At 37.6% G+C, this 23,459-nt stretch overlaps 5 protein-coding genes across 5 annotated transcripts; 3 read left to right on the top strand and 2 right to left on the bottom strand.

Moving 5' to 3' along the window:
- Positions 1-7,289: 7,289 nt before the first annotated feature.
- LOC113295240 lies at positions 7,290-8,521 on the bottom strand. Its single transcript, XM_026543591.1, has 3 exons — positions 8,174-8,521; positions 7,536-7,961; positions 7,290-7,475 (listed from the first exon to the last, which is right to left on the bottom strand). Exons 1-3 carry the CDS (start codon positions 8,519-8,521, stop codon positions 7,290-7,292), a joined length of 960 nt encoding a protein of 319 aa, XP_026399376.1.
- A 164-nt stretch (positions 8,522-8,685) lies between these two features.
- Positions 8,686-9,951, bottom strand: LOC113295241. The gene is made up of 2 exons (XM_026543593.1): positions 9,313-9,951; positions 8,686-9,180 (listed from the first exon to the last, which is right to left on the bottom strand). The coding sequence occupies exons 1-2, from the start codon at positions 9,949-9,951 to the stop codon at positions 8,686-8,688; spliced, it is 1,134 nt and encodes a 377-aa protein (XP_026399378.1).
- A 1,817-nt stretch (positions 9,952-11,768) lies between these two features.
- Positions 11,769-12,464, top strand: LOC113295242. The gene has a single exon (XM_026543594.1). It carries the CDS (start codon positions 11,769-11,771, stop codon positions 12,462-12,464), a length of 696 nt encoding a protein of 231 aa, XP_026399379.1.
- A 556-nt stretch (positions 12,465-13,020) lies between these two features.
- On the top strand, positions 13,021-19,608 carry LOC113298439 (nucleolar protein 14-like). The gene is made up of 14 exons (XM_026547188.1): positions 13,021-13,390; positions 13,684-13,818; positions 13,932-14,070; positions 14,323-14,390; positions 14,626-14,685; positions 14,772-14,969; positions 15,503-15,631; positions 15,769-16,413; positions 17,088-17,280; positions 17,386-17,579; positions 18,333-18,437; positions 18,521-18,660; positions 18,742-19,020; positions 19,114-19,608. Exons 1-14 carry the CDS (start codon positions 13,160-13,162, stop codon positions 19,376-19,378), a joined length of 2,781 nt encoding a protein of 926 aa, XP_026402973.1. The 5' UTR covers positions 13,021-13,159; the 3' UTR covers positions 19,379-19,608.
- A 1,804-nt stretch (positions 19,609-21,412) lies between these two features.
- LOC113298441 (protein trichome birefringence-like 19) lies at positions 21,413-22,817 on the top strand. Its single transcript, XM_026547190.1, has 2 exons — positions 21,413-21,967; positions 22,764-22,817. The coding sequence occupies exons 1-2, from the start codon at positions 21,518-21,520 to the stop codon at positions 22,788-22,790; spliced, it is 477 nt and encodes a 158-aa protein (XP_026402975.1). The 5' UTR covers positions 21,413-21,517; the 3' UTR covers positions 22,791-22,817.
- The last annotated feature ends 642 nt before the right edge of the window (positions 22,818-23,459 follow it).

A 23,459-nucleotide genomic window follows, 5' to 3' on the forward strand; every position in this document is an offset into this window, starting at 1 on the left:
TTGTGAATCCTTTTCCTATTAATAATGTCAACATGCTATGCTGGAACATTAGAGGCTTGGGTAAAAAAAAAACTGTTAATAAGGAACTCAACATGTTATGTAGAAATATCAACCCTGATATCATCTTTCTATCGGAAACTCAAATGAACAAAGATTTGACTACTAGAATACTAAAAAATATGGGCTTTCCGTGCACCTTTAATGTTCCAAGTATTGAAAGAAGTTGTGGTTTAGTTCTGGCTTGGAAAAAGGAGATTCAACTCAATATTTTATCCTCATACACCTCTAGATGAACCTGCCTTTTTTGAAGGAGACCTTAATGCTCTTTTAGGTACTAAGGATAAGAATGGTGGGCTAGAAGTTGATGAATCTGATTTCTTAAACCTTAGGAATTTTTGTTTTGTGTTTAATTTGCATGATCCTGGTTTTTTTGGTCCTAGATTTACTTGGTCTAATATGCAACAAGATCCAGACCTTATCCTTGAAAGATTGGATAGATGTCTTATTAATCAATTTGCTGAAGTTTATTTTCCTAAACTTTGTGTCAATAATCTGCCTAGAGACTCATCTGACCACTGCCCTATGCATATAGGTTTCAACTTTGAGGACATTTGTATGCCTAGACCTTTCCATTTTATGGCTATGTGGATTGAAGATCCTACTTGTAAAGATATTATAGCTAACTCTTGGTCTGTCAATGTTGTGGGCTCTCCTGCTTATAAACTCAAAGCTCAACTTCTAAGTACTAAGAAAGGCCTTCGAGACTGGAATAAATCCTTTTTTGGTATTATTCAAACCAATATATCCACTACAAGGGAGGAATTAGTTTAAGTTCAGACTTCTAACCCAACTGATTCTAGCTCTATTGCCAGACTTAGAGCCAAATTGGAATAAATATAGAGAGGTCTGGCTCATTGAAGGTGATAAAAATTCTCCTTATTTTCATAGAGTCACTCTCTTTAGAAGGAAAATAAATGCCATTAGTTGGATTAAGGAATCCTCTGGTACTATTCTAACTGATAGAAATAGTATTGGATTATTTCAAAAATCTTTACTCCTCCCACCCCAAACAGTTCCAGGATGAAATCCTTCAAGACCTCCCAGTGAAATTTTCAGCTGCTGATAACTCTCACTTGAATTATTCTCTCTCTCCCGAGGAAATCAAGAATGTTGTGTTTCAAATTGGGGGGGGGGGGGGGGGGGCTCCTGGACCTGATGGGTTCGCTGGACTGTTTTATCAGAAACATTGGGACATTGTTGGAGAGGATGTCATCGATATGACCCAGACTTGCTTTAGAACTGGGCATATAACTAAAGTTTTCAACCATACTAATATTGCTCTCATCCCAAAAGTCCCCCTTGCTGAACTATTTTCCTAGTATATACCTATAGGGCATTGTAATTTTATCTATAAAATTCTTTCCAAAACTCTAGCAAATAGACTGAAATCTTTCATGAATAATATAATTTCCCAAAACCACTGTGCCTTTGTTCCTAAGAGGAGTATCTCTGATAATATTCTTCTAGCTAATGAGGTTATATTTGCTGTTAACCACAATGACAAAACAAAAGGCATTGTTTCCATTAAACTTGATATGTCTAAAGCTTATGATAAGCTAGAATGGTCCTTTCTTGAGAATGTTTTAACCAAAATGGGGCTTTCTGACCAATGGATCAAGTTAATAAATCATTGTGTTTCTTCTGTGTCTTACTTTATCCTCCTCAATGGTGGCCCTACTGGCCTTTTCAAACCAGAGAGAGGATTGAGACAGAGAGATCCTCTATCTCCTTACATTTATATCATTTGTTCCGAGGCTCTATCTTCCTATATAGATTCCCTTTCTAAGAAAGGTTTGGTTGAAGGCATAAAAGTGTGTAAAGATGCTCCTTCTATAACACATTTTTTGTTTGCTGATGATTCCCTTCTATTTTCTAAAGCTACTGTTAAGGATTTTCAGACTATCAAAGAGTACCTTCAAAAGTACTGCTTGGCCTCTGGCCAAGAAATCAATTTTGATAAGTCTGGCATTCTCTTTAGTAGGAAAATTCTTGAGCATAGGAAAAATCAACTTGCTAATATTCTTGATATTTAGAACAGGGATATATGAGAAAAATATCTTGGCACTCCTACCATGTTTCAAGCCTCTAAAATTCAAACCCACATGGGTATTCTCCAAGCTATTGATGTCAGGATTTCTGTCTGGCTACATAAGCTCTTGTCTCAAGCTGCTAGAACTATTCTAGTTAAACACATTGGTCAAGCCATTCCCCCTTTTCAAATGAGATCTTTCCTTATTCCCAAATATCTTTGTAAAAAAATGGATTCCCATCTATGCAAGTTTTGGTGGGGAGAAACCCTTGACCCCAAGATAGGAAGCTCCACCTTCTGGGTTGGGATATTTTATGTTCCCCTAAATCAGAAGGTGGACTGGGATTTAGGAAAGTTGAGTTAAAAAATCTGGCTATGCTAGTTAGAAATGCTTGGAGTATTATTGAAAATCCTAATTTCATGCTAGCTAATGTCCTTAAAGCTAAATACTTCCCCGGAACTGATTTTTTAAATGCTAAGTGTTCTAAAAAGTGCTCTTGGACTTGGAAGTGTCTGCATGCTGTAAAGGAATTAATTAAGCCTTTTATTTCTTGGATTGTGGGGGATGGTCAATTTACTGATCCTTGGTGTGAAAAATGGATTCCATCATTGGGATCCGCCACACCTAACCCTCTTGTTCCTTCCGATTATAATATCAAAGTTTCTTATTTTATTAATGCTACTTCTAGATCTTGGGATGTTGCTAGACTAAACACCCATTTTGATGATGCTTATGTTAAGAAGATTATCACAATTCGCTAAAGCCAGTTATGCACTCCTGATGGGAGGGTGTTGATGGTGGATTTTGTTGAAAGCGAAAACCATAAAAGCCTCTACCTGACCCGACATCAAAAGTAGTAGACCTTGATATGTCTATATTCCACAAGGAATTTAAAGAATATATCAAATCTTATTAGTGCATATGCCTCTCTTTATATCGTATTGAAACTCAAGCTCCTCGATGAATTGTTCACCAGTATAGAGCCTAATAAGTATTTAAGCTCCTGGTTGCATTACTCACTAATGCAGGGCCTGCTGAGTATCTAACCTATGCTGCGTTCCCAGCTGAACTCTTAGCACTGACATGATATGACAATTAATGTTCACTCCCAGCTGAGTAGCATGAATTTCCCGAAGTGTCAGGATTAAGATGCACATGAAGGTACTCTATCAGAGGCGTGCAAGCTGCGTTGCTCTCCGAGATAAAAATTAGTGATTTTGTATCAATGTACAAAATTTACCATTAATTTTGTGTCAACTTGCAAAATTCAATTTTTTAACCTAATTTTATCAATTTACAAAAAATTAGGTTTTCGCGGCCTGCACAATATCTCGATCCCTATTGGTCGAGATTAAACCCAAGCAAACTAGGAAACTGGTCCATCATGGAACTACTAGGAGCAGAATCCTACCAAAAGTTGGAAAATAAGAAATAAAAGAAAATTGCGATAAATAAAGGCAGCAACAGAAGGGGCGCGGCCGCGCCACTTGGCCGGTCGGTTTTCCCTAACTGGCGCCTCCCATTACCGACCGGCCATACCCATATCGCTGCTTGTCGGCCCCTCCTTCCCACCGGCCAATCAAATCGTTCCAAAGTTGCAAGCCACACTTTTAATTAAAGATGGAAGTTGGCCGACCAACGTGCTTAGTTTCTTAAGAAAATAGATCTTGGTCGTCCAAGTCAGTCGCAAACTAATCACGACCATACGACTTGGCAAGCTCCATCACCTGACCCTAGCTATTGCAAGCTCAGCAAATAAGGTGCCGTTATGACAACCGTCTGCCCATCTATTATCTCAACTAACCACGCCGCTCCTAGCCTACCAGTAGCGCTCCAAATCATTGGCCAAAGTAGGCTAGTCGAGCGGCTTGCTTATATAAGAAATTGAATCTAGACTGTCCATGACAGTCTTAAAACGATCACGACTGTACGACTTAGCCGGCCGATTTAGCAAGCTTGGTCTCCTACTGGCACGACCAAACAAGCTTCATGATACCCACCGACAGGCCCACTGTTATTTCAACCAATCAGAACACTCCTAGCCCGAAGGCGGCGCTCGCAATTGCTAGCCAAAGTAGGCTAGTCACGCTGCTCAAAAAGAGTCTTAATTAGGTCAAGACCGCCCATGACAGTCTTAAATCAATCACGGTCGTTCAACTTGGCCGACCGAATTGACCAGATTAGATTCAAGTTTGGGCGACCAATGAGGTGCCGTTATGCTCACCAGCGACCCGTCTTTGGCCCTGGCCAATCACGTCGCTCCTAGCCTACCTGCTCCGTTCCGAATCATTGGCCAAAGTAGGCTAGTCGCGCTACCTACAAAAGTCTTAAATAACGATAATCAATAACTGCCGCAAATCATCTCAACCATCCAACTTGGCTAGTTTTTTTTTTTTTTTTTGCTAAATCACAATTTTATTAATAATCAAGCAAAACTGAAGATATTACACAAAAGGGAAACAAAAGAAGATACAAAAATAAAAAACTGAAAATTACAACTGAAAATCAAGTAACTAGCAGAATCTTTAGTACTTTCTTCCAACCATTTCAACTTGAGCCAGGGATGAAGGCTTCCCTTTTGTAACATTCACTACTCCCTGAGGCAGATTTGTCCCTTGTTTAGCAAGCTCTATAGCAGAAAAATTTACTTCTTTATAACATTGTTCATATATAATCTCAGACATTTGATTCTTGGATTTCATCCATCTTGTCTGCAAACACCAAGGTATCTCACCTTTTATTGCATCTGCAATTACATTGGGGGAGTGACATCTGATGACAATCTTGGTACACCTTAATTTAACAGCCCACTCAACAGACCACACTACTGCAAGTGCATAAACAATATAGGTATTGGCAATTCCAGTGCCTCCAGAAACAGTCCCAATAACCTGACTATCATGAGATATAGCAATAATTCCAAAACCAGACCTCCCTGGATTCCCATTACATTACCATCACAGTTAAAAAGCATAAAACCTTCATCAGGATTCAACCAATAGCATTCTTTAATAACTGTGTATTTTAATTTCCTTGGACTAGGTTGAAAAAATTAAGAATACTTGAATCATAATCTTGCCCCCACCTTGCGCCATTCATTCTATAACCTCCATAAAAAACCAAACTCATGATTTTTCTCTTAAAGCCTTCCATATTTGGAGTAATATTGTCATACATCAGTTTGTTTTTTTTGGAACCATAGTTCTCTCATAATTGCACATGATGCAGTCATCCATACTTGCTTAACAATGGGACTTTTATGCTTTGCAGAATTAAGAATATCTGAGAAAGAAGTAGGTGCTTGGAACTGAAAAACAGATACTAACCATTGCCATATGCCTTTATTGAAGATGCAATGCCAAAGAAGATGCTCCATACTCTCTTGATGTTGTTGGAATATACAACATTTGGAAGCAAGAGAGTATCCTTTTGTGATAAGTTTTGGATCATCAATGTAAACCCCCTGTTGGATCTTCCATACATTACTAGCAATACTTGGATGTAAGAATTTTTTCCAAATATGAACAGACCAATGTACTTTTGGTTCTTTAGATCTAATTTTCTCAATTGCAGCAGATGTAGAGAAAATACCTTTTATATCACCATCCCATACAATCTTGTCTTGAAGGCCACTTAATGGAGTTAATAACACTGGAAAGTAGCTCTGTAAACTTCTAGGAATCCTCCACTGACCATCAACTAGAATGTCACTTACTGTCATTCTTAAACTGTCTCTTATGTATCAGTACAGTTCACATTATCAATTAAAGGTTTGTCACCAACCCAAGTATCAAACCATAAGGAGATTTTTTCACCATTACCAACATTCCACCTCAAGTTTGATCTTAACTCTTTCCAAGCCCATTTTAGCCCCGGCCAAACTATAGATAGCTTCTATTTATTACTCCATTGGCCATACTTATCTTTGTACTTGGCAACAAAGAATTTTGAACAATCACCTTCTGAAATTGTAAATCTCCACATCATTTTCATTAAAAGAGATTTATTGATAATTTACATTCTTCTAATACCCAAACCTCCTTCAGTAAATGGAGCACACACCTTGCTCCAACCCAAAATTTCATACTTTCTACACTCACTATCTCCAGTCCATAAGAAGTTCCTTATTATTCTTTCACATATTTTAATTACTGAACTTGGCCATTTGTATACTGCCATATTATAAATTGGCACACTACACATGACAGATTTAATGAGAACCAATCTATCATGAAAAGAAAGTATTTTACCTTTCCAAGCAGCTAAATAACCTTGTAGCAATTCCACCATTGGCCAAACAGTAGCAGATTTAACTCTTCTTGGCTTTAAAATGATTCCTAAGTATTTATCAGGAAATGAAGTAAGTTCCATTTGCATTAAATTTGATATTTGGGCTTTTCTTGAAGGAGTGCAACCATCAAAAAAACACTTGCTCTTCTGTTTATTAATAATTTGTCCAGAGCTGTCTTGATAATTCTTGAGGAGATTAATAATGGCTTCTAAGCTTTGTTTTGATCCATTGCTAAAGATGAACACATCATCAGCAAAGAAAAGATGAGTAGGATAAACTCCTTTTCTAATAACCATTGGCTGTAATTTCCTCAACTCCACTAATTTGGTTAAATTTCTTCTTAAAACTTCTTCCATAAGAACAAAAAGGATTGGAGATAAATGATCACCTTGTTTTAACCCCCTTTCCATTGAGAAAAAACCTTGAGGACCCCCATTTATCATCACAGATATTTTAGCAGATGCAAATAAAGTTCTCAGCCACTCACACCAAATTGCAGAGAAACCAAATTTTTGAAGTACTTTAAACAAAACATCCCAATTTACTGAATCATAAGCTTGTGATATATCAAGCTTCAGCCCAACATTCCCACCCCTTCTTGGATGCTTCATCTCATTTACAAGTTCAGAGGCTAACATTACTTGTTCATGTATACTTCTACCTTTGATGTATGCTGCTTGCTGAGTTGACACTAATTTGCTCATCAGACCATTCATCCTTGTAGCAATGATTTTGGTGGAGATTTTGAAATTGAAATTACTTAGGCCAATTGGCCTGAATTGATTTGGTTTTTTTGCTCCTTGAACTTTAGGAAGTAGAACTAAGAAATTGGAATTCATACCCCTGGGAATATATTTTCTTCTCCAACAATAATGAATGACATTTACTAGGTCTTTTTGGATGATACCTCAACATGATTTATAGAAAATACATGAGAAGCTGTCTGGTCCAGGTGCACCATCTGCATTCATATTGAAAACAACATTTTTAATCTCCTCCAATTCAGGAGCAGCTTCTGACATTTGTTGATCTTCTGCAGTTACTAAATTAGGAATGACATCCAGTAATGAGTCATTTATGGATACATCCTGAAGCTGAAATTTTTGATGAAAGAACTTAAATAATATATCTGCAATTCTTCATTGATCAGCAACCATATTACCATCATTATCTTCAATTTCATAGATCATGTTTTTAGATTGTTTAATCTTCATATTAATGTGAAAGAAGTTGGTGTTTGCATATCCCTCAGTAACCCATTCAACTCTTGATTTTTGTTTCAACATAATACACTGCTGAACTTCCTTAGAATTCAGATCATTTTGAGCCAAAACCAAATCAGCTAAAACTTGTTCATCTTGAGGATTATTATCAGATATTACCATTTTTTCTTGAACTAACTTTTCTTCTTCTTTGATCTTGACTTGAACATTGCCAAAACTGCTCCAATTCCATTCTTTCAAAATTTCTTTTAATTTCTTTAATTTGTACAAAAGTATAAAAGCAGGATCACCATTAACCGTTTCAGCCCAGCAATCTTCAACCACTTTCATGAAACCAGGATGTTCTAACCACATTCTCTGAAATCTCAGTGGAATGTTAGGAGGCTTAGGAATATTTACACAACCACCCATTAAGGGGGAGTGATATGAAGCTATCCTAGCACCTACTTTGTAACCCCAATCACCATATAAATTCAACCATTCCATATTGAACACTGCTCTGTCAAGATTGCACAATATTCTTTTTTTTTTCCATATTGAGAGTTTGACCAAGTGAAATCTAAACCAACCTTTGGAGCCTGTATAAGCTCACAATCATTTAAACATTCACTAAAATCTAACATTGATCTTCTTGAGGGACTTCTATCACCTACTTTGTCTTCTAATGAAAGAATTGCATTAAAGTCACCAATGACTAGCCATGGCTTCTTGAGATCACTAATCAGCTGCATCTCTGACCAAAGAAACCTTCTCTGAACCATATTAACATTAGCATGCACACCAGAAACAAGTACATCTCCCACTGCTACTGTGATCATTTGACTTGAAATTGAAACAACTGAAGGGGTTACTATTGAATTACTCCAAAATAACCATATATTAATTTTATGAGTTAATGAAGCATTACGTATAACCATAGACTGCATTCCATGAAGATTTAATCTACTACAAAAGGAAGGGGAACATTTTATTTTAGGTTCTATAATCCATAAAAGTGTTGGCTGAAATTGATTAACTATACTATGTAACTTTTGTTGGGCCCTAGCTCTCCTAAGACCCCTTAAGTTCCAAAATATAACTTTCATTGTTTGGATTGAGGGGGTTTTGTGCCCCCTTTACCCACATTTCTTCTAAAGTTGTACTTAGTTGCTGCTTGAGCCTTATTAGTTGAAGTAACTTTTGTAGTTTGACTAGACTTACCAACTTCAGTGTCTGTTTTCTTATTGTTTGATGAAGTAGCTACCTTAGACCAAGTAGTAAAAGGTACTGGCTCAGGAGTAACCTTACCAGATTCAGCATTCACAAAATGTATAACACTTTTTTCCAGTTCAGTAACTTTTGACACTTGGATAAGCTTCTGAGGATCCATTTCTGCTAAGATCTCCTTATCTGCACTGATAACATCATCCTCTTTATGTTCCATGTCATTAAGAACTTCAAATCTACCACTCACTATGTTTACTGAATTGCTGACTGAATGTAAATTGATAAGAGTGACAATATTGGAAACAACTGAATCCACATTAGGAAGGTCATCAGTTTTTCCAGATGTAGTACTCTCCTCAAACCCATCAACCTATGATCTATCACATATATCAAAAGGAGGCTGAGAATTAATCTTCTTTGGAACATAATGTTGTTTACGAGTTGAGGCAGCCTTATTCTGGGTATTTCCTTTATCAACATTTTGAGTTTTGTTCTTTTCTACCCTGCATTCAGTGATGAAGTGACCAACAATCTTGCAAGTGGAGCAGAATTTAGGACAAGCTGGAATGGAAATACTTTGAAAAAAACCACCATGTTTAGTGCCAATCCAAATCTTATTTGGTATAGAATTAGCAAAATCAATATCAACCAACACATTAGCATAATAACCAACTTCACATTTAGCTGTAGCTTCATCTAGTTTGATTGGTGTACCTATTTCTTTGCAAATCTTAAACAAAATCTTCTCATTCCAGAATTCAAGACCTAATCCTGGAAACCTCACCCATACCATGGCTCTTGAAGCTTTCTGACTTTCAAGACGAAAATTAGAGATCCACTTTCGAATTTGAAGAATTTGATCCAACACCTCCCATTTACCCTCTTTGATGTACTCTCTATCGACCTCATTATCAAGCTTAATTGTAAAAAAACCTCTACCTAATGGAATAAGTTTGCAATTCCCAGTTAGCTTCCACTGTTGACGAAGAATAATCGAAGCATCCACAAGTTTGATTTGCTGTAAATTCAATCTACCAATAAGAGAAAACTTCCATGGATTTATACTTTCTTCAAATAAGTCATCAGGTAATTCAATCGACGGAATAACCTGAGAATTATTTTCTTCATTGAAACCTAACATATCTGATTTGAAAGACTCAAAAATGGTGGATTTAGGGAGAGAATCCATAAAAACACCTGAGATTAATGACTAAACATCATGTAAGAACACTGTAATAAAGAGAAATTGAAACGAAATAACCTGAATTAATGAATACCAGCACGGAAAACGAAGAACAACGAAGAAAAAATTTAACTGAGTTAGTCGCCCGAGTTGCAGAGCTCAACTCGACCGGTCTAATCGGGCCGTTTTAATCTGAAACTCAGCCTAAGTGGTGAGACTTCTGTTTCGTGTTAACATCCTCCAACTCAGCTTCATAACGGTCTTTCTTGACAACAAGACTTTGTATATTGTATTAACTTTAACTTGGCTAGCTGATTTAACCGGTTTAGATCTAATTTGGGACGACCAATGAGATGTCATAATGACTGCCGACCATCCTTATCCTATGAGGATCGACCACCTCATATCTAACCTACACAGATATCGCTCTTTTTAAGACCGTGAATTCTGCGACCAACCAAAATAGACTCTATACAATGATGCTTCATATGCATCGATTGTTTTGAGCTGCTTGCTTAAAACCGATTCTTTACAAGTATCGATTGCAAACGATATTTTATACATATCTATTTTACAAATAACTTAATTATTTAACCTAAGAGCATTGCATGCTATTTTTTGCGGTAAGTCTCACGACTTGACTTCTCACATATGACTACCTGCCTCCTAGCTTGCGCATGATTGGTCGAAATAATTAGGTCTTGCAAGCAAGACCCACTCAACAACTACCATGAAGGACTTGTTCCATTCCTCATGTAACTTGCTACATATTTTCTACAAAAATACTTGAGACATCAAACATGTCACAAATTGGGGGATGTTCATCAGGGTATTGGTCTGGCGGTTTGCAGCGTGCGACGTGCAACACGCCTATTATCGAAAATTATCTGGAAAGGCAGACAGTTAGTGGCAGTAGAGAAGTAGTGGGTGTAAAACCGACCAATCTTCCCCTCATAGTAGGGACGTGGTTCTCACCATTTTACACGATCCTCACTTCTCCATTACTCAAATACTTCCACTTCATATGAGATCAGTGTGTTCGACTATGACTTGTATAAATAGATTTTCAATCTATTTCAACCAAAAACAATTTTTGTTATCAATACAAGTACTCAGAAATCATCTGGAACTGACAGCTTACACTTTGCAAGCAGGTTCTACATTCTGATACAAGTCATAAACAACTACACTTTACAGAGCTCATCATTCTGATCTCAACACCTTCTCTGCTTCCCTCCCTAAGATCAACCCTTCTCATTCCTTTATGACCGAATTGAATATGGAACGACCATTTCTTGGTTTAGGCCAGAGTCTTTAAAATTGATCTCTCGAATCTAAAGTACTCCTGTGCAGTACATTTGTTTAGGGTTTGAATTCGTTTCTCATTGACACACCCAATTTACCATTTTCAACAGAATCAGTTTTTACCCTACTGCAGAGGGTTTGGGAACTTTCAAAGAATGACAGATTTACCTGGGACTTAGAGGGCTTAGGCCCTCCCCTTGTATCAATCTTTGGAAGCGCATTTGGAAAATTAGGGTTCCTTATAGAATCCAAGTTTTTACCTGGAACGCTGCTAAAAATGTTATACCTGCTAGAACTGTTTTACATACTAGGATGCCTATGCATAGTTTTGAGTGTTCTATATGTAATGATCCTCATGAGTCTGTTATGCATGCCTTGGTTCTGTGTCCTTTTGCTAGTCGAGTCTGGTTTCTCTCTCTCTTTGTGTTAACACTTAGGTTTTTCACAACAAGTCTTTTCTTGACTGGATGATGTTTTGGCTTATTGATCATGTCTCCAAACTACCTGATGAGGCTCGGTGCCTTTTTGTTGTTGTTCTTTGGACCCTTTGGAGGAGTAGAAATTATTTGGTTTTCCAAAATCTTAAAGAAACCCATATGACTGTTTTAGGCAGGGCCAGAGCAATGCTCTTAACTAGGAAGCCTAACTTAAATATCCCTCCCTCTATTCCTGTTGGCCTATGTGACAAGTGGATGCCCCCTTCTTTTGGCTGGATAAAATGTAATACTGATGGAGATTATGATGTTATTTCTAGAGTGAATAGTGAAGGCTATGTGATGAGGGACTTCTCAAGCAAATCTTCTTTTTGTGCATCCTTAGTTTTTGAAGTAAATTCTGCCGAAGAAGCTGAAGCCAAAGCTATTTGGGAAGTTTTGAAGAAATCTATGGAGCAGAAATTCATTCACATTATCATTAAAAGTGATGCTAAGGATCTCATTGACCAATTTTCAACAGGCGTGTTTGATGAAGACTCTAGAACGGATGCTATTTTTAAGGATATTCAGTTTTTCTCTTCTAGTTTAGTGACTTGTATTTTTACCTTTCAACCTCGTATTTGTAATTATGTTGCTCATGAGCTAGCTCAATGGGCAAAATCAAACAATTCCTCTATGTACTGGTCTGTTCCTCCAATTTGGCTTCTGCCGACTGTTGAGGGGGATCATTAGCCTTTTTGAAGGTCGTTGTTTATAAAAAATAAAAATAAAGTAAAAATAATTAATAGGCCTAAGAGCATCTCCAACGGGACATTGTGAAGTCCCTATTTTAATGGCCACATAGGATTTTTGTTTCTTTTCCTAAAAATCCATCTCCAACGGAAAGTTTAAGAGAGAATGTGAGGGTTATGTGACAAGCGGTTAGATTCACATCCTCTAGCCCATCCTCTAGTTTCATAGGTTCATTTAGAGGATATAGAAAATCTAGTCAGCAATATCAATTGCTATAATTACAGAATCTAATAACCAATTTTCAATCAATGGTTTAAAAAAGTCCCAACCAAAAGGAAGATAATTATGGTTGGAGATGTTTTTTATTTACCTCCTTGTATTAAGGAGATTTTGATCTCACATCCGTAAAAAAGAACTTCCACCTGAGCTTCACAGCCAATCACCATTGGAGATGCTCTAAGACTTGGCCTTAGTCTGAAATGAACTACCACTCGTCACATGTATGACTCACACATGTGCATATCCCCAAAACCTAATGAGGCAGCCCCTAACACTACAGTCCTCTCTTGATTGTATGCTCTTCTTATTCAGCTCTGAGGTAACAGAGACAATCCTCTTCCTTGCCTCCGTTCTGTGATTTTCCTTCCGAATCAAAACCCTTAAACCCTAAAAAAAAAATAAAAGAAAATCGCAGAATGGCGAAACAGAAAACTCAGACTGATTCTAAAAAGAGTAACAGTAAGAAGAAGAAGGTCACTTCCAAAAAGCTCCTATCTGGTCCAAACACAGTATCCATGAAATCCAAAACTCCTCTGGATAATCCCTTCGAAACCATCTGGTCTCGTAGGAAGTTCGATGTCTTGGGAAAGAAACGTAAAGGTGAAGAAAAACGTCTTGGTCTGTCTCGTACTCGCGCCGTTGAGAAGGCAAGTTCATCTCCTTCTGTTCCCTTTCAATCTGAATCCCGTTTTTTAACTGTATTAATATTGTTCTTTTTTTTTAAATTTCCTTGCTTCTTATAAATCCTACTCATTTATTTCAATTATACGGTTTTCTTCCCTTTTGTGAATTACAACTGCTTGACCAGTTTTAGGTCAAGCATATGAAGTGCTTCAATTTATTTAGTTATGTGAAATAAATATCTGTTAGGATAGTGTCACATTTTCAAATGAAGTTTAGCAATGTTAATGAGCTGATTTTGATTATGTTTCTGCAACAGAGAAAAAATACTCTCATCAAAGATTTTGAGCAAAGTGGCAAGTCTTCTGTTTTTGAGGATAAACGAATAGGGGAAAAAGATACTGAACTCGGGGAGTATGAGAAGGCTCTTCTTCGTTTCAAGCACGAGCGGCAGGTTTTGTACTTTGAGTTTCTTAGAATTGTGTTTCTCCTGTGTTGAGGTGATGTCTCTAGTAGATAAAATGGGAGGTTGTTCTCATATTTGTTTCCATTTTCTTAATGTTCCAGTTAAAGGTGAACAAGAAAAGCAAATATAATTTGTCCGATGGAGAAGAAGATGACAATGAATTTCATGCTGCTGGTGCATTTCCAGGGAAGGATGATTTTGAAGATGACATACCACTAGATGATGAAGCCGATGAGACAAGTATGTATGCTGTTAATCTCTTTGATATATTAGTTATATCCCTTTGGATAATATGATGTATAGCATTTGATTCAGATCCTCTGTACGTGAAAATGAGTCTCAGCTTTGTTTGCATTTGTTTTCCAAGGGATAGAGCTATTTTGGCCTACTGTAAATAACTAATAAAAGTTATGGTACTTTCTATGTATATGCATAATTCCTCTAATATTCCATGATAAAGCTTGTAATCATTAATTGTGTTATTTTGTACAGAGAAGTTACCCATTCAACTTGGTGCACATAATGCACAATTTGAATCAGGACTGGATCGAGAGGATAGTGTAAGAAACATTCTTTATTTTCAATTTCCCTTGACACTGAAATTGGTTCTCTTCACGAAATGTTGATGGCATTGCATTTTCTTCTGGAAGCATGTGGGATTGCTAAACTTTTCAACATTTTATAGATGCTGCCACAAAATTTAAACACTTCCTCTATTTATGAAAAAACAACATTTGAGTAGGTTTTACAGTCCTGATACTGTCACTGTGATACTATATTCTATCCTCTTTACAGGGTAGAAAAAGCAAGAAAGAAGTAATGGAGGAGGTTATGTTAAAGAGCAAGTATTTCAAGGTACCGCGACTTGTTTAGAAATTATAATCAATAGTCTTCGTCTCATTAAGTTTATTCCATCTGATTTTTGATTTATTTCCTTGCAGGCCCAAAAGGCAAAGGATAAAGAGGAGGACGAAGAGTTGTTAAAAAAATTAGATGATGAGTTTGCAGCTTCTCGAAGTTTGCTAGAAATGACTCAACCAGGAAAGCGTAATGCTTTGAATGCCCTCATGGGCAACTCAAAACAATCACTAGAGGAAGATAAACTAACTGCTTCGACTAAGAGAGAACCTATCCAACAGGTAACGTTTTCGGTTGTTGTAACTCCACTCCGTTAACTGCCTTCAGATATTTATTTTTATAATAGGCTTATCATCAAGACAAAAAAACGTATGAGGTATGCCTTGAGGCCATCTTGAGGCACCGCGTCACCTCGTCAAGTATAGACGTTGTTTTAAACCTGTTACCTAGCGATGTTGCATTGCAATGTTGCATTGCAATGTTGCATTGCAATGTTGTTTTCTTACTTCCTCACTAGATTACTCTACCTGACCTAAAAGAGTAATCACTTACCGATAGTTACAACCATAATTCAAACTTTTGCATAATTCATTTGGTTTCAATGTTCATTAGAGCACCAAGGTTTCATCTATGTCATGTTTCTGGTTAAAGTTTATGTAAGGATTGTCTTGCCTTTTAAGCTTAACAGAAAGTTTGGGTGAGACAAGATCTTAAGTTTTGGTTATGTGTAGATCTTAAGTTTTGGTTATGTGTATTTGTTTGGAAGTTAATCAAGTTTCCATCTCCTGAAACTGTTTTTTATCCTCTCTTACAGGAAAAACCTGACGAGTACGACAAGCTTGTTAAGGGGATGGCTTTGGAGAGACGTGGTCGTCCATCAGACAGGACAAAGACCCCTGAAGAGATAGCCCAGGAAGATAGAGAACGTCTTGAGCAATTGGAGGTATGTTACAGAAACCATAAAATTATGTTGGTTATGATCACCATCACAATTAATAATTTATGTTATCACATTGCAACGTTGTCCCTGTTTCATTTTGTGACTTATCTGTGTCAAAAAATATATTTATGCTTGTACAGGAGGAACGCCAAAAACGGATGGATGGAACGGATGATTCTGTTGATGAAGACAGTGATGATGATCATGAAGATTCAATTAAAACCTCATCCCAGAAATTAAGGTCTGTATCCGGTGATGATCTTGGAGATTCCTTTTCTATTGATGAAGAAGTAGGCCATAAAAGGGGTTGGGTTGATGATATATTAGAAAGGGAAGGCCTCACTATTGAGGATGATGATAGTGCATCGTCTGAGGAAGAAGATGGAGATGGAGAAGAAAGTGAAGAAGAAGATGGAAGTGATGAAGTTAATGTTAAAACTGGGAAAAGTAATTCCTTACAGGATTGGGAGCAAAGTGATGATGGTGACGATCTTAGTGATGAAGGTGAAGAAACAGATGGTAGTGAGGAGATGGAAATTTGTGCCAAACCAAAAACTAAGAATCAGGTAGCAAATCCTTTAATGGTTAACAAAACTGAACCAAGTGTTAATCAGCCTCAAACCAAACAAGAGCCCCTTCCCTTTGTGATTGAAGCACCAAAAACCTTCTCAGAGCTCTCTAACTTGCTGGAGAACCGGTCGGATGTTGAAATTGTTGAGGCAATAAATCGGATACGTGCTTGCAACGGAGTGAGGCTTGCTGCAGAAAACCGAGAGAAAATGCAGGTACATTGTTTGAACTAAGTGACCGTTGAAATTTAATTTTTGATCCCATTTTAATTAGTGACAAAAGTATATGGCAAGTGAAGCCACAATGATCATGGCAGAATTAGGTTTCCACTGATGCATAAAACCATGTTCATAATGTCAAGAATTTTTGCCAATATTAATTTGAAGTAAGAGTATACTATGCTATCTATACTGGTGACATGCGTGACACTAAATTTGCTAAAATATATGTCGCCTTTCTCTAGTTTAAAATCATTTTCCCAAAAAATATTAAATTCTGCACTTTGTCACACACCTTAACGTCTCAGTAGATTTTTCTGCATCTTCTTAACTCCTGGAGCAGTTAACTTGAAAGTTGCTTTTCAAGAAGAAGATTTGTAAAAAAATATAAAATTCATAGATGCATTGACATGTTTCTGCAGTTCAATTGGAACACGTTCAGTTCCATCTAAGTATACGGTAAATAAAAAGTTGTATATATTTGTTTAACATTTTGACTAACCAACCACTGATTTGAAACACATCAAAGCAGATAGCTAATAAGAGACGATTTTGCTATTTTAATTTGATTTGCATTGCTATGTCAAGAAGATATCCAAGAGTTGTGTGTTAAGAAATCCATGAAAACCGTCTATAAAGGCTGTATTCTAAAGTTTTCAAACTATTTTCAGATCTTCTATGCCAACCTCTTGATGTATTTTGCTACCCTAGCAAGCAAAAAGCCTCTAAATTTCAAGTTATTGAATTTATTGGTCAAGCCCCTTGTGGAGATGAGCATGGATATCCCGTTTTATGCAGCTGTTTGTGCTCGTGAACGTCTACGTCGTACTCGTGAACTGTTCTGCAGAGATATTACTGATCCAGGTCAGCCATTGAGAACTCATAATAGATACTTTCAAATCGGTGAAGCAATTTATGCACAATTGTTGCGTCTCAAACTGATGAATGGACTTTCGTTAACCTAAGCAGAGAAAAGCTGTTGGCCCTCCTTGAAAACATTGTGTCTCTTAAGGCTGTGGTCCATCACATTTCCATGTTCGGACTTCCGTCATGCAGTCATGACACCAGCGATGTTGTTAATGTGTGAATATTTGATGCGCTGTCCAATAACGTCAGGCCGAGATATCGTCATAGGATCCTTCTTATGCTCCATGGTTCTCTTGGTATGTGTATGATAGAAGTTGCTTTAATTTCTGCTTAATTTTGGCAGTCACTGACTTTCTTGTGTGTCTCAGTTTTTCCGTGCTCAGAGATCTGTGTGATACATAAGCATTCAATATTCTCAGCTCCATCTTTACTTTCCGCTATCATACAGTTTTAATAAAGACATGGTGGATTGTAGTGTTTTATTATCTTTGTGAAGTACACAATAATAGCTGGGGATTCATTGTCATATTTTGTCGATTATTCGTGGACATCATAAACCTATAAATGACCTCATTTTGAAGGAAGAAAATCTTAATAACCCCATTGATACTAGATTAATTGACTGATTATCACAAGCCTCTTAAAGTTCATGACACAATTGCGAACTTTAATCATAGCTATCAATTATAAGAGGAAGCAGTGGTAGGTTTTTGGGCCCTTCACTTGTGAGCCCTTGCCCTTCTATGTGCTTTTTTGGCTTTTGCGAAGTATCAACACACGTGCCACATGTATTGCTTGCTTTTTCTCATTTGCCTACTTTAGGTTGGGATACTACAAAGTTTGCATGGTTGTGTCTCAACAAGTCATCTATTCTACACCTTTTGTCAGTTGTTGAGACTTGCTTATGTTTCTATTAATAGACCACCCTTCATTTTTTTATTTTTTCTGAGGCACCCTTCATTCCTTAGGAGTGGGACTACATGCTATTTTTTCACAGTTTATTTGTCCCCGTGAATCTTGATATTAAATTTGATATCATCGTTCTGCAGATTGCCAGACAATCCAAGAAGTTCTACCCAGAGGCTCTGATATTTCTACGAACTGTGCTAACATCGGCTTTAAAGTCAGGAAAAAAGTTGCCTTCTAACTTGCAGGTGCATTTCTTAGTTTGGCTCTGTCTCTTCTATTGGCTGTGGTTTCACATGAATAAATCATGTCCTTTCACTTTCGTAAATAGGTTTCTTATTTATCGGAACTCAAAATGCTCAAGCCCTGGTTGCACTTAAGTGATTATGTATCAGAGGTACATACTCTGGATTTTCTCACAGTTATAGACAACACCGACGATTCTCCATATTTCAGCTCTGATAATTTCAGGTTAGTTGTTTGTCCAAGTGTACATGATTATCTTGCTTCCGTATGGAAGTTCGTCATTGAGATGGGATTTTTCAATTACAGGGCTAGCGTACTTGTATCGGTGATGGAAAATCTACAAGGTTTTGTTCAAGTATACGAGGGATATAATTCTTTCCCTGAAATATTCATGCCAATTTCTACTTTGCTAAATGAAGTGTCAAAACAGAATCATATACCAGGTCAGTTACAAGATAAGATTAGTGATGTCACTAAGTTGATAGAAACAAAAGTAGATGAGTATCACTTGCTGCGTCAACCTCTTCAAATGCGAAAGAAAAGGCTTGAGCCAATCAAACTGCTGAATCCCAAATTTGAGGACAAGTATGTACCTAATATCTTACCTTTCTCTCAATATTTTTTTTTTTAAAATATATACATCGCAAGCAGTAGTGTAATTAAAAAAAAATATTGCAGCTATGTGAAAGGCAGAGATTATGATCCAGACCGTGAACGGTCTGAGATGAAGAAGTTGAAGAAGCGGTTGAAACGGGAGGAGAAAGGAGCAGCCAGTGAACTCAGGAAGGATAATAAAGCCTTAGCTGAGGCAAAACTGAAGGCTATAGCAGTGGAGAAACAAGAAAGAGCTGAGAAAGTAGGAAAGACAATGGCCTTCCTTCAAGAACAACAACATGCGTTTAACTCAGGGGCATTGGGTGGCAAAGGGAAGAGAAGGAGATAAGTCGAAACTTGACATAATAATATACAGGTCTCATCTTATTTGCATTCTTTTTTCTTTCAGACTTTTACTGCTGTTGAAGACTCAGGGTAAAGATATTCCTGTACGCATGGATACTTTTGATATTGTATTCAGCGTTGACGCATTACGCTGTTTTGTGATAGTCATATTTGTTTCTTTAACTACGTTTTGTATACCCCTTTTGTTAAAAGATGGACAAAGGCATTGACTTCTTTTCGCTTGAAATAGAACTACAGTCGGTTGTAAAAATGAATCTAGGTTTTAACTGTAAAAATGATGAACAGAAGGCTGTAAAAATGAATCTAGGTTTTAACTGCAAATTAAGACATAATCAGTCTCTGTCTGTTACATTGGGTTCCCATCCCACTATGAAAATAGGTTGTCCAAAGCAAAGGAGAACAAGAACAGGAAGAACCAAAATTAACCATGGAAAATCTTCATCTCAATGGGTACTTTTCATTTCACTCTCAACCACTCAAAAATTTGAGAAGATGAAAGACGAGACAACATTTTCGCAAGTTTTATTATATGGGACAGTCGAGTCTTTTTGCATCAATTCCCTTACTTTCATTTCGGAAATATTGCATATTGTTGGGTCAGACTTCAGAGCAATTGAAAATAGTGTCCCAAGGAAATTCCGTTGAAAAGAATTGTTTGGTAAGCAAATCTTAAGATTCTCTCTTAATTTCTCTTCCAAATGAAAAAGTGGCATGTGTTAACAATTTTTATATGGAACTTTAAACCTATATGACGGAGGGTACATGCATAAACAACTCTAAATTTTTAGAAGAGCCAAAACTGTTCCCACTGTTTCTACCGAGCACCAGCCAACTCAATTCTGCTGTAATAATATTGGTTTATGATTTTAAAACTGAAGGAACTTTTTCTGAACCATTGAGCGAGCCACCGTGGTGGGCCCTATATTTTCCTGAATTGGGTAATTATTAGGGGTGTGCAACTGACGGACGGTTGCGGATTAGGGGTCACCCGCAACCAAACCGTCAAAATTGCGGATTTGAAAAATGGAACCGTGACCGGTCCAATCACCCGCGGATTTAACCTCTGCGGATCAACGGATTATACGGGCCGGTTGCGGATTAACCGCGGATTTGTTAGGCCAAGCCCACTAACTTTAGAGCAGAAAATGTTCCATTTCGATGTAATGGTTGAAACGAACACAAACAATCGTCCAACTGATGATGATGCATGCCACATTGTTACCTCAACGGGACAACTATCAGTTTAGCTTTTGGATGTGAACTATGAAACTAGTTGACGGTCCTAGCCCATTACGAGCTCAGTTCAGTCTATAACTTCATAATTCATACTAGTTCTGTAACTTGTTTCTCTTGTTTATATTATATGTGCAGGGAATGGTTCTGTTATGCGTAACAGCGTCCATACGCTCTCTTAGGCCTGCACAGTGTGTGAACTGTGATTCTGTGAACGGATCACTGACAACATCAACTTGCCAAACACCATCTACCATTCAGTATTCAGTTAGTTAACTTAGTTTTGATTCTATTTGTTGGGCCTAAATTCAGTTAGTGACTTAATGTTTTAAGGACTTTACTTCTATCTCTTTGGGCCTAAATTCATTTAGTTAACTAAGTGATCAAAGAACTTCACTTCTTTCTCTTTGGGCCTAGGTTCATACTTTAAGAAAACTTTGCTTCTTTCTACGGTTGCGGTAATCCGCGGTTTTCAAATGACAACCGCAACCGCATCCGCACCGCATGCGGATTTGAGAATCCCACCCGTGTCCGGCCTATACGTCTTGCGGTTTGGGTGAAATCCGCAATTTTACGGACGGATACGGGTTAAATCCGCGGTTCCGGTTTTTATGCTCACCCCTAGTAATTATCGGCTGATTAAACTGAGACCCACTCTCTCCCTCGTGTCTCGACTTGATTTCAGGCAATATCTTATGCTGTGTCATCAACGATCCAAAATAATTATAAAATAATAAGCCACCTACTGTCCCACCCACTACTAGTCCCCCTCCCCCGACAAAGTAAAACCTGTCTAGGGTTTAGCAAAATTCTCCTTCATTTTTCTTCCTTCTTTCCTCCCTCAATGTTTTAAAACTTCACTTTTTCGAGGGGGACCGACTCTCTCCAAATGAAGCAGATTCGCTTGATTAAAATCCTTTTCATTAGAATGATCAATATAGTTCGAGATACACCAAAATTCATCCTTCTAGCAACATCATCCATCCTAGTTCTTTTCACTATAATTCCTCTTTACTATCCTAATCTAATCTCTTATTCTTCTTCCTGGAGCGATTTGAAATTGGGATGCGATATTTTCCGAGGAGAATGGATTTGGAATCCAGAAGCAACATATTACACAAACGTAACTTGTAATTATATCCATGACCATCAGAATTGTATGAAGTATGGCCGACCTGATACTGATTTCTTGAAATGGAGGTGGAAGCCAAATGATTGTGAATTACCTATCTTTAATCCAGTTCAGTTTCTGGAGCTTCTTAGAGGGAAATCGATGGCATTTGTTGGAGATTCTGTTGGAAGAAATCAAATGCAGTCGTTGATGTGCCTCCTCTCTAAGGTCAGATCTTTAACACCACTGTAATTCTCATTTTTATTATTATTGTATGACATGATAACATCGTGGGAACCTCATTAGATTATGATAGTCAATAAGACACCTGGATTTCCCATTACATAGCAAAATTCAACATCATAGAAAGTTCCCATTAATAGATCTATGGTTTTTTTTCTTTTTATGTTTCTTTTGAAGTAATTGCTATTAGATTTTGGTTTTAATTACTGAATCTACTGTGAACACATAAATCACGAGGCCACCCAAGTGTTCACAAACAAGTATTCTCAAACAGTACTCACATACGTTCTAATTCTAGAATCGTACATCGTATACGTAATGGGACGATTATATATCGATTCATCGACTCAAAGTCTTCGGGTTTGTCATTGTCTAGTCGAGTATTATCACAAATAATGCTCGTGGAAGGAAATAAATCATGAAATGAGTACAAATATAAAACATATGAAGTTTAATGCAGAATGTAAGATGCAAAAATGTAAATGAGACAGATTTACGTGGTTCGGCACTAAGGCTTACGTCCACGGGGTTTGGTGTTTCACTATGTACTGAATGGTTACAAAGATAGTCGAATGACTTTAGAATATACATGGGTCTGCGGAAGTAAATGGATCACTTACTTTTCCTATTTCTCTCTCTTATATTCTCCTCTAATTGCTCTCCAAAATGGTCTGCCCCTTCTCTCTTAGTGGAGAGGGGTATTTATAGGGAAGGAATGCGGGTCCCATCTTTGAGATGTCGTTGTAATCTTATCTTCTTGTGCTTTGTGCCTTTTACGCAGAGGTCTTCGGCGCATGTCGCGGCCTGAGCTTGAATACGAAGGGTTGTCCTTGCTTCTTCCACGAGCTGATCGACACGTGTATATCTCTTTGGTATTTAATGCGGGTAGATGGATGTCTGCTCGTGTCAGACAAGTGTCTCTTTGTCTGGTCACATCCGTGTCAGCCAAACCTCCTCTCGGCCGTTGATCTGGGATCCTCCTCGGGATTGGGTGTGTTAATACCCAAGGGGTATTATCTGGTGCTCCTCTGAGCCATCATACCTCTGTGGTCCTCTGCCCTGACCGTCAGATCTGCTGACCGATGCATCCTGCTTGCTATCATGTTTTGATGTCTCGCTTCGCATGCCTTCCACGTGTCTCTTTCTGTACACGTGGAGGATGATGAAAGGTGTACATACAATTTTCCCTCTTCTTCTAACTTGGGCGTATTTTGCAATTTTGAAGAAGAAAGGTAGTCCTACACGTTTCCCACTTTGCATTAACTTCCCGTAACTGCTCCTTGGTACGAGGAGCAGTTATTGTCTTCTCTAGCTTCATAAATAGGAAAGAGAATGTGAAAAAAAACTTTTATCCTCTTCTTGTCAGTGTTCATTCTCTTCTTGTTCTCTTGCATTTACTATCACCGTTCTTGTGAGGAATATAACATTCAATTTTCTGTTTCTTTCTTCTGCTTTTCGTTTTTGATTGTTGCTGCCC

Source organism: Papaver somniferum, chromosome 7 (genome assembly GCF_003573695.1).
Source record: "Papaver somniferum cultivar HN1 chromosome 7, ASM357369v1, whole genome shotgun sequence".
NCBI lineage: Eukaryota > Viridiplantae > Streptophyta > Magnoliopsida > Ranunculales > Papaveraceae > Papaver > Papaver somniferum.

Bases quoted from the DNA above. Each gene is read 5' to 3' on its own strand.
- LOC113295242 (XM_026543594.1), top strand. From the start codon at position 11,769: ATGTTTTGGCTTATTGATCATGTCTCCAAACTACCTGATGAGGCTCGG.
- LOC113295241 (XM_026543593.1), bottom strand. From the start codon at position 9,951: ATGTTAGGTTTCAATGAAGAAAATAATTCTCAGGTTATTCCGTCGATT. The intron at 9,181-9,312 runs GTAGAAAAGAAC...GATAGATCATAG, and splicing joins ACTTCATCACTGAATGCAGG to GTTGATGGGTTTGAGGAGAG.
- LOC113298441 (XM_026547190.1), top strand. From the start codon at position 21,518: ATGAAGCAGATTCGCTTGATTAAAATCCTTTTCATTAGAATGATCAAT. The intron at 21,968-22,763 runs GTCAGATCTTTA...CCTTTTACGCAG, and splicing joins TGATGTGCCTCCTCTCTAAG to AGGTCTTCGGCGCATGTCGC.
- LOC113298439 (XM_026547188.1), top strand. From the start codon at position 13,160: ATGGCGAAACAGAAAACTCAGACTGATTCTAAAAAGAGTAACAGTAAG. The intron at 14,391-14,625 runs GTAAGAAACATT...TCCTCTTTACAG, and splicing joins GACTGGATCGAGAGGATAGT to GGTAGAAAAAGCAAGAAAGA. The intron at 17,281-17,385 runs GTCAGCCATTGA...TAACCTAAGCAG, and splicing joins CAGAGATATTACTGATCCAG to AGAAAAGCTGTTGGCCCTCC.
- LOC113295240 (XM_026543591.1), bottom strand. From the start codon at position 8,521: ATGGTTATACGTAATGCTTCATTAACTCATAAAATTAATATATGGTTA. The intron at 7,962-8,173 runs GTTGGTTTAGAT...CTGAGATTTCAG, and splicing joins AGCTTATACAGGCTCCAAAG to AGAATGTGGTTAGAACATCC. The intron at 7,476-7,535 runs GTTGCTGATCAA...CAAAAATTTCAG, and splicing joins AAGATAATGATGGTAATATG to CTTCAGGATGTATCCATAAA.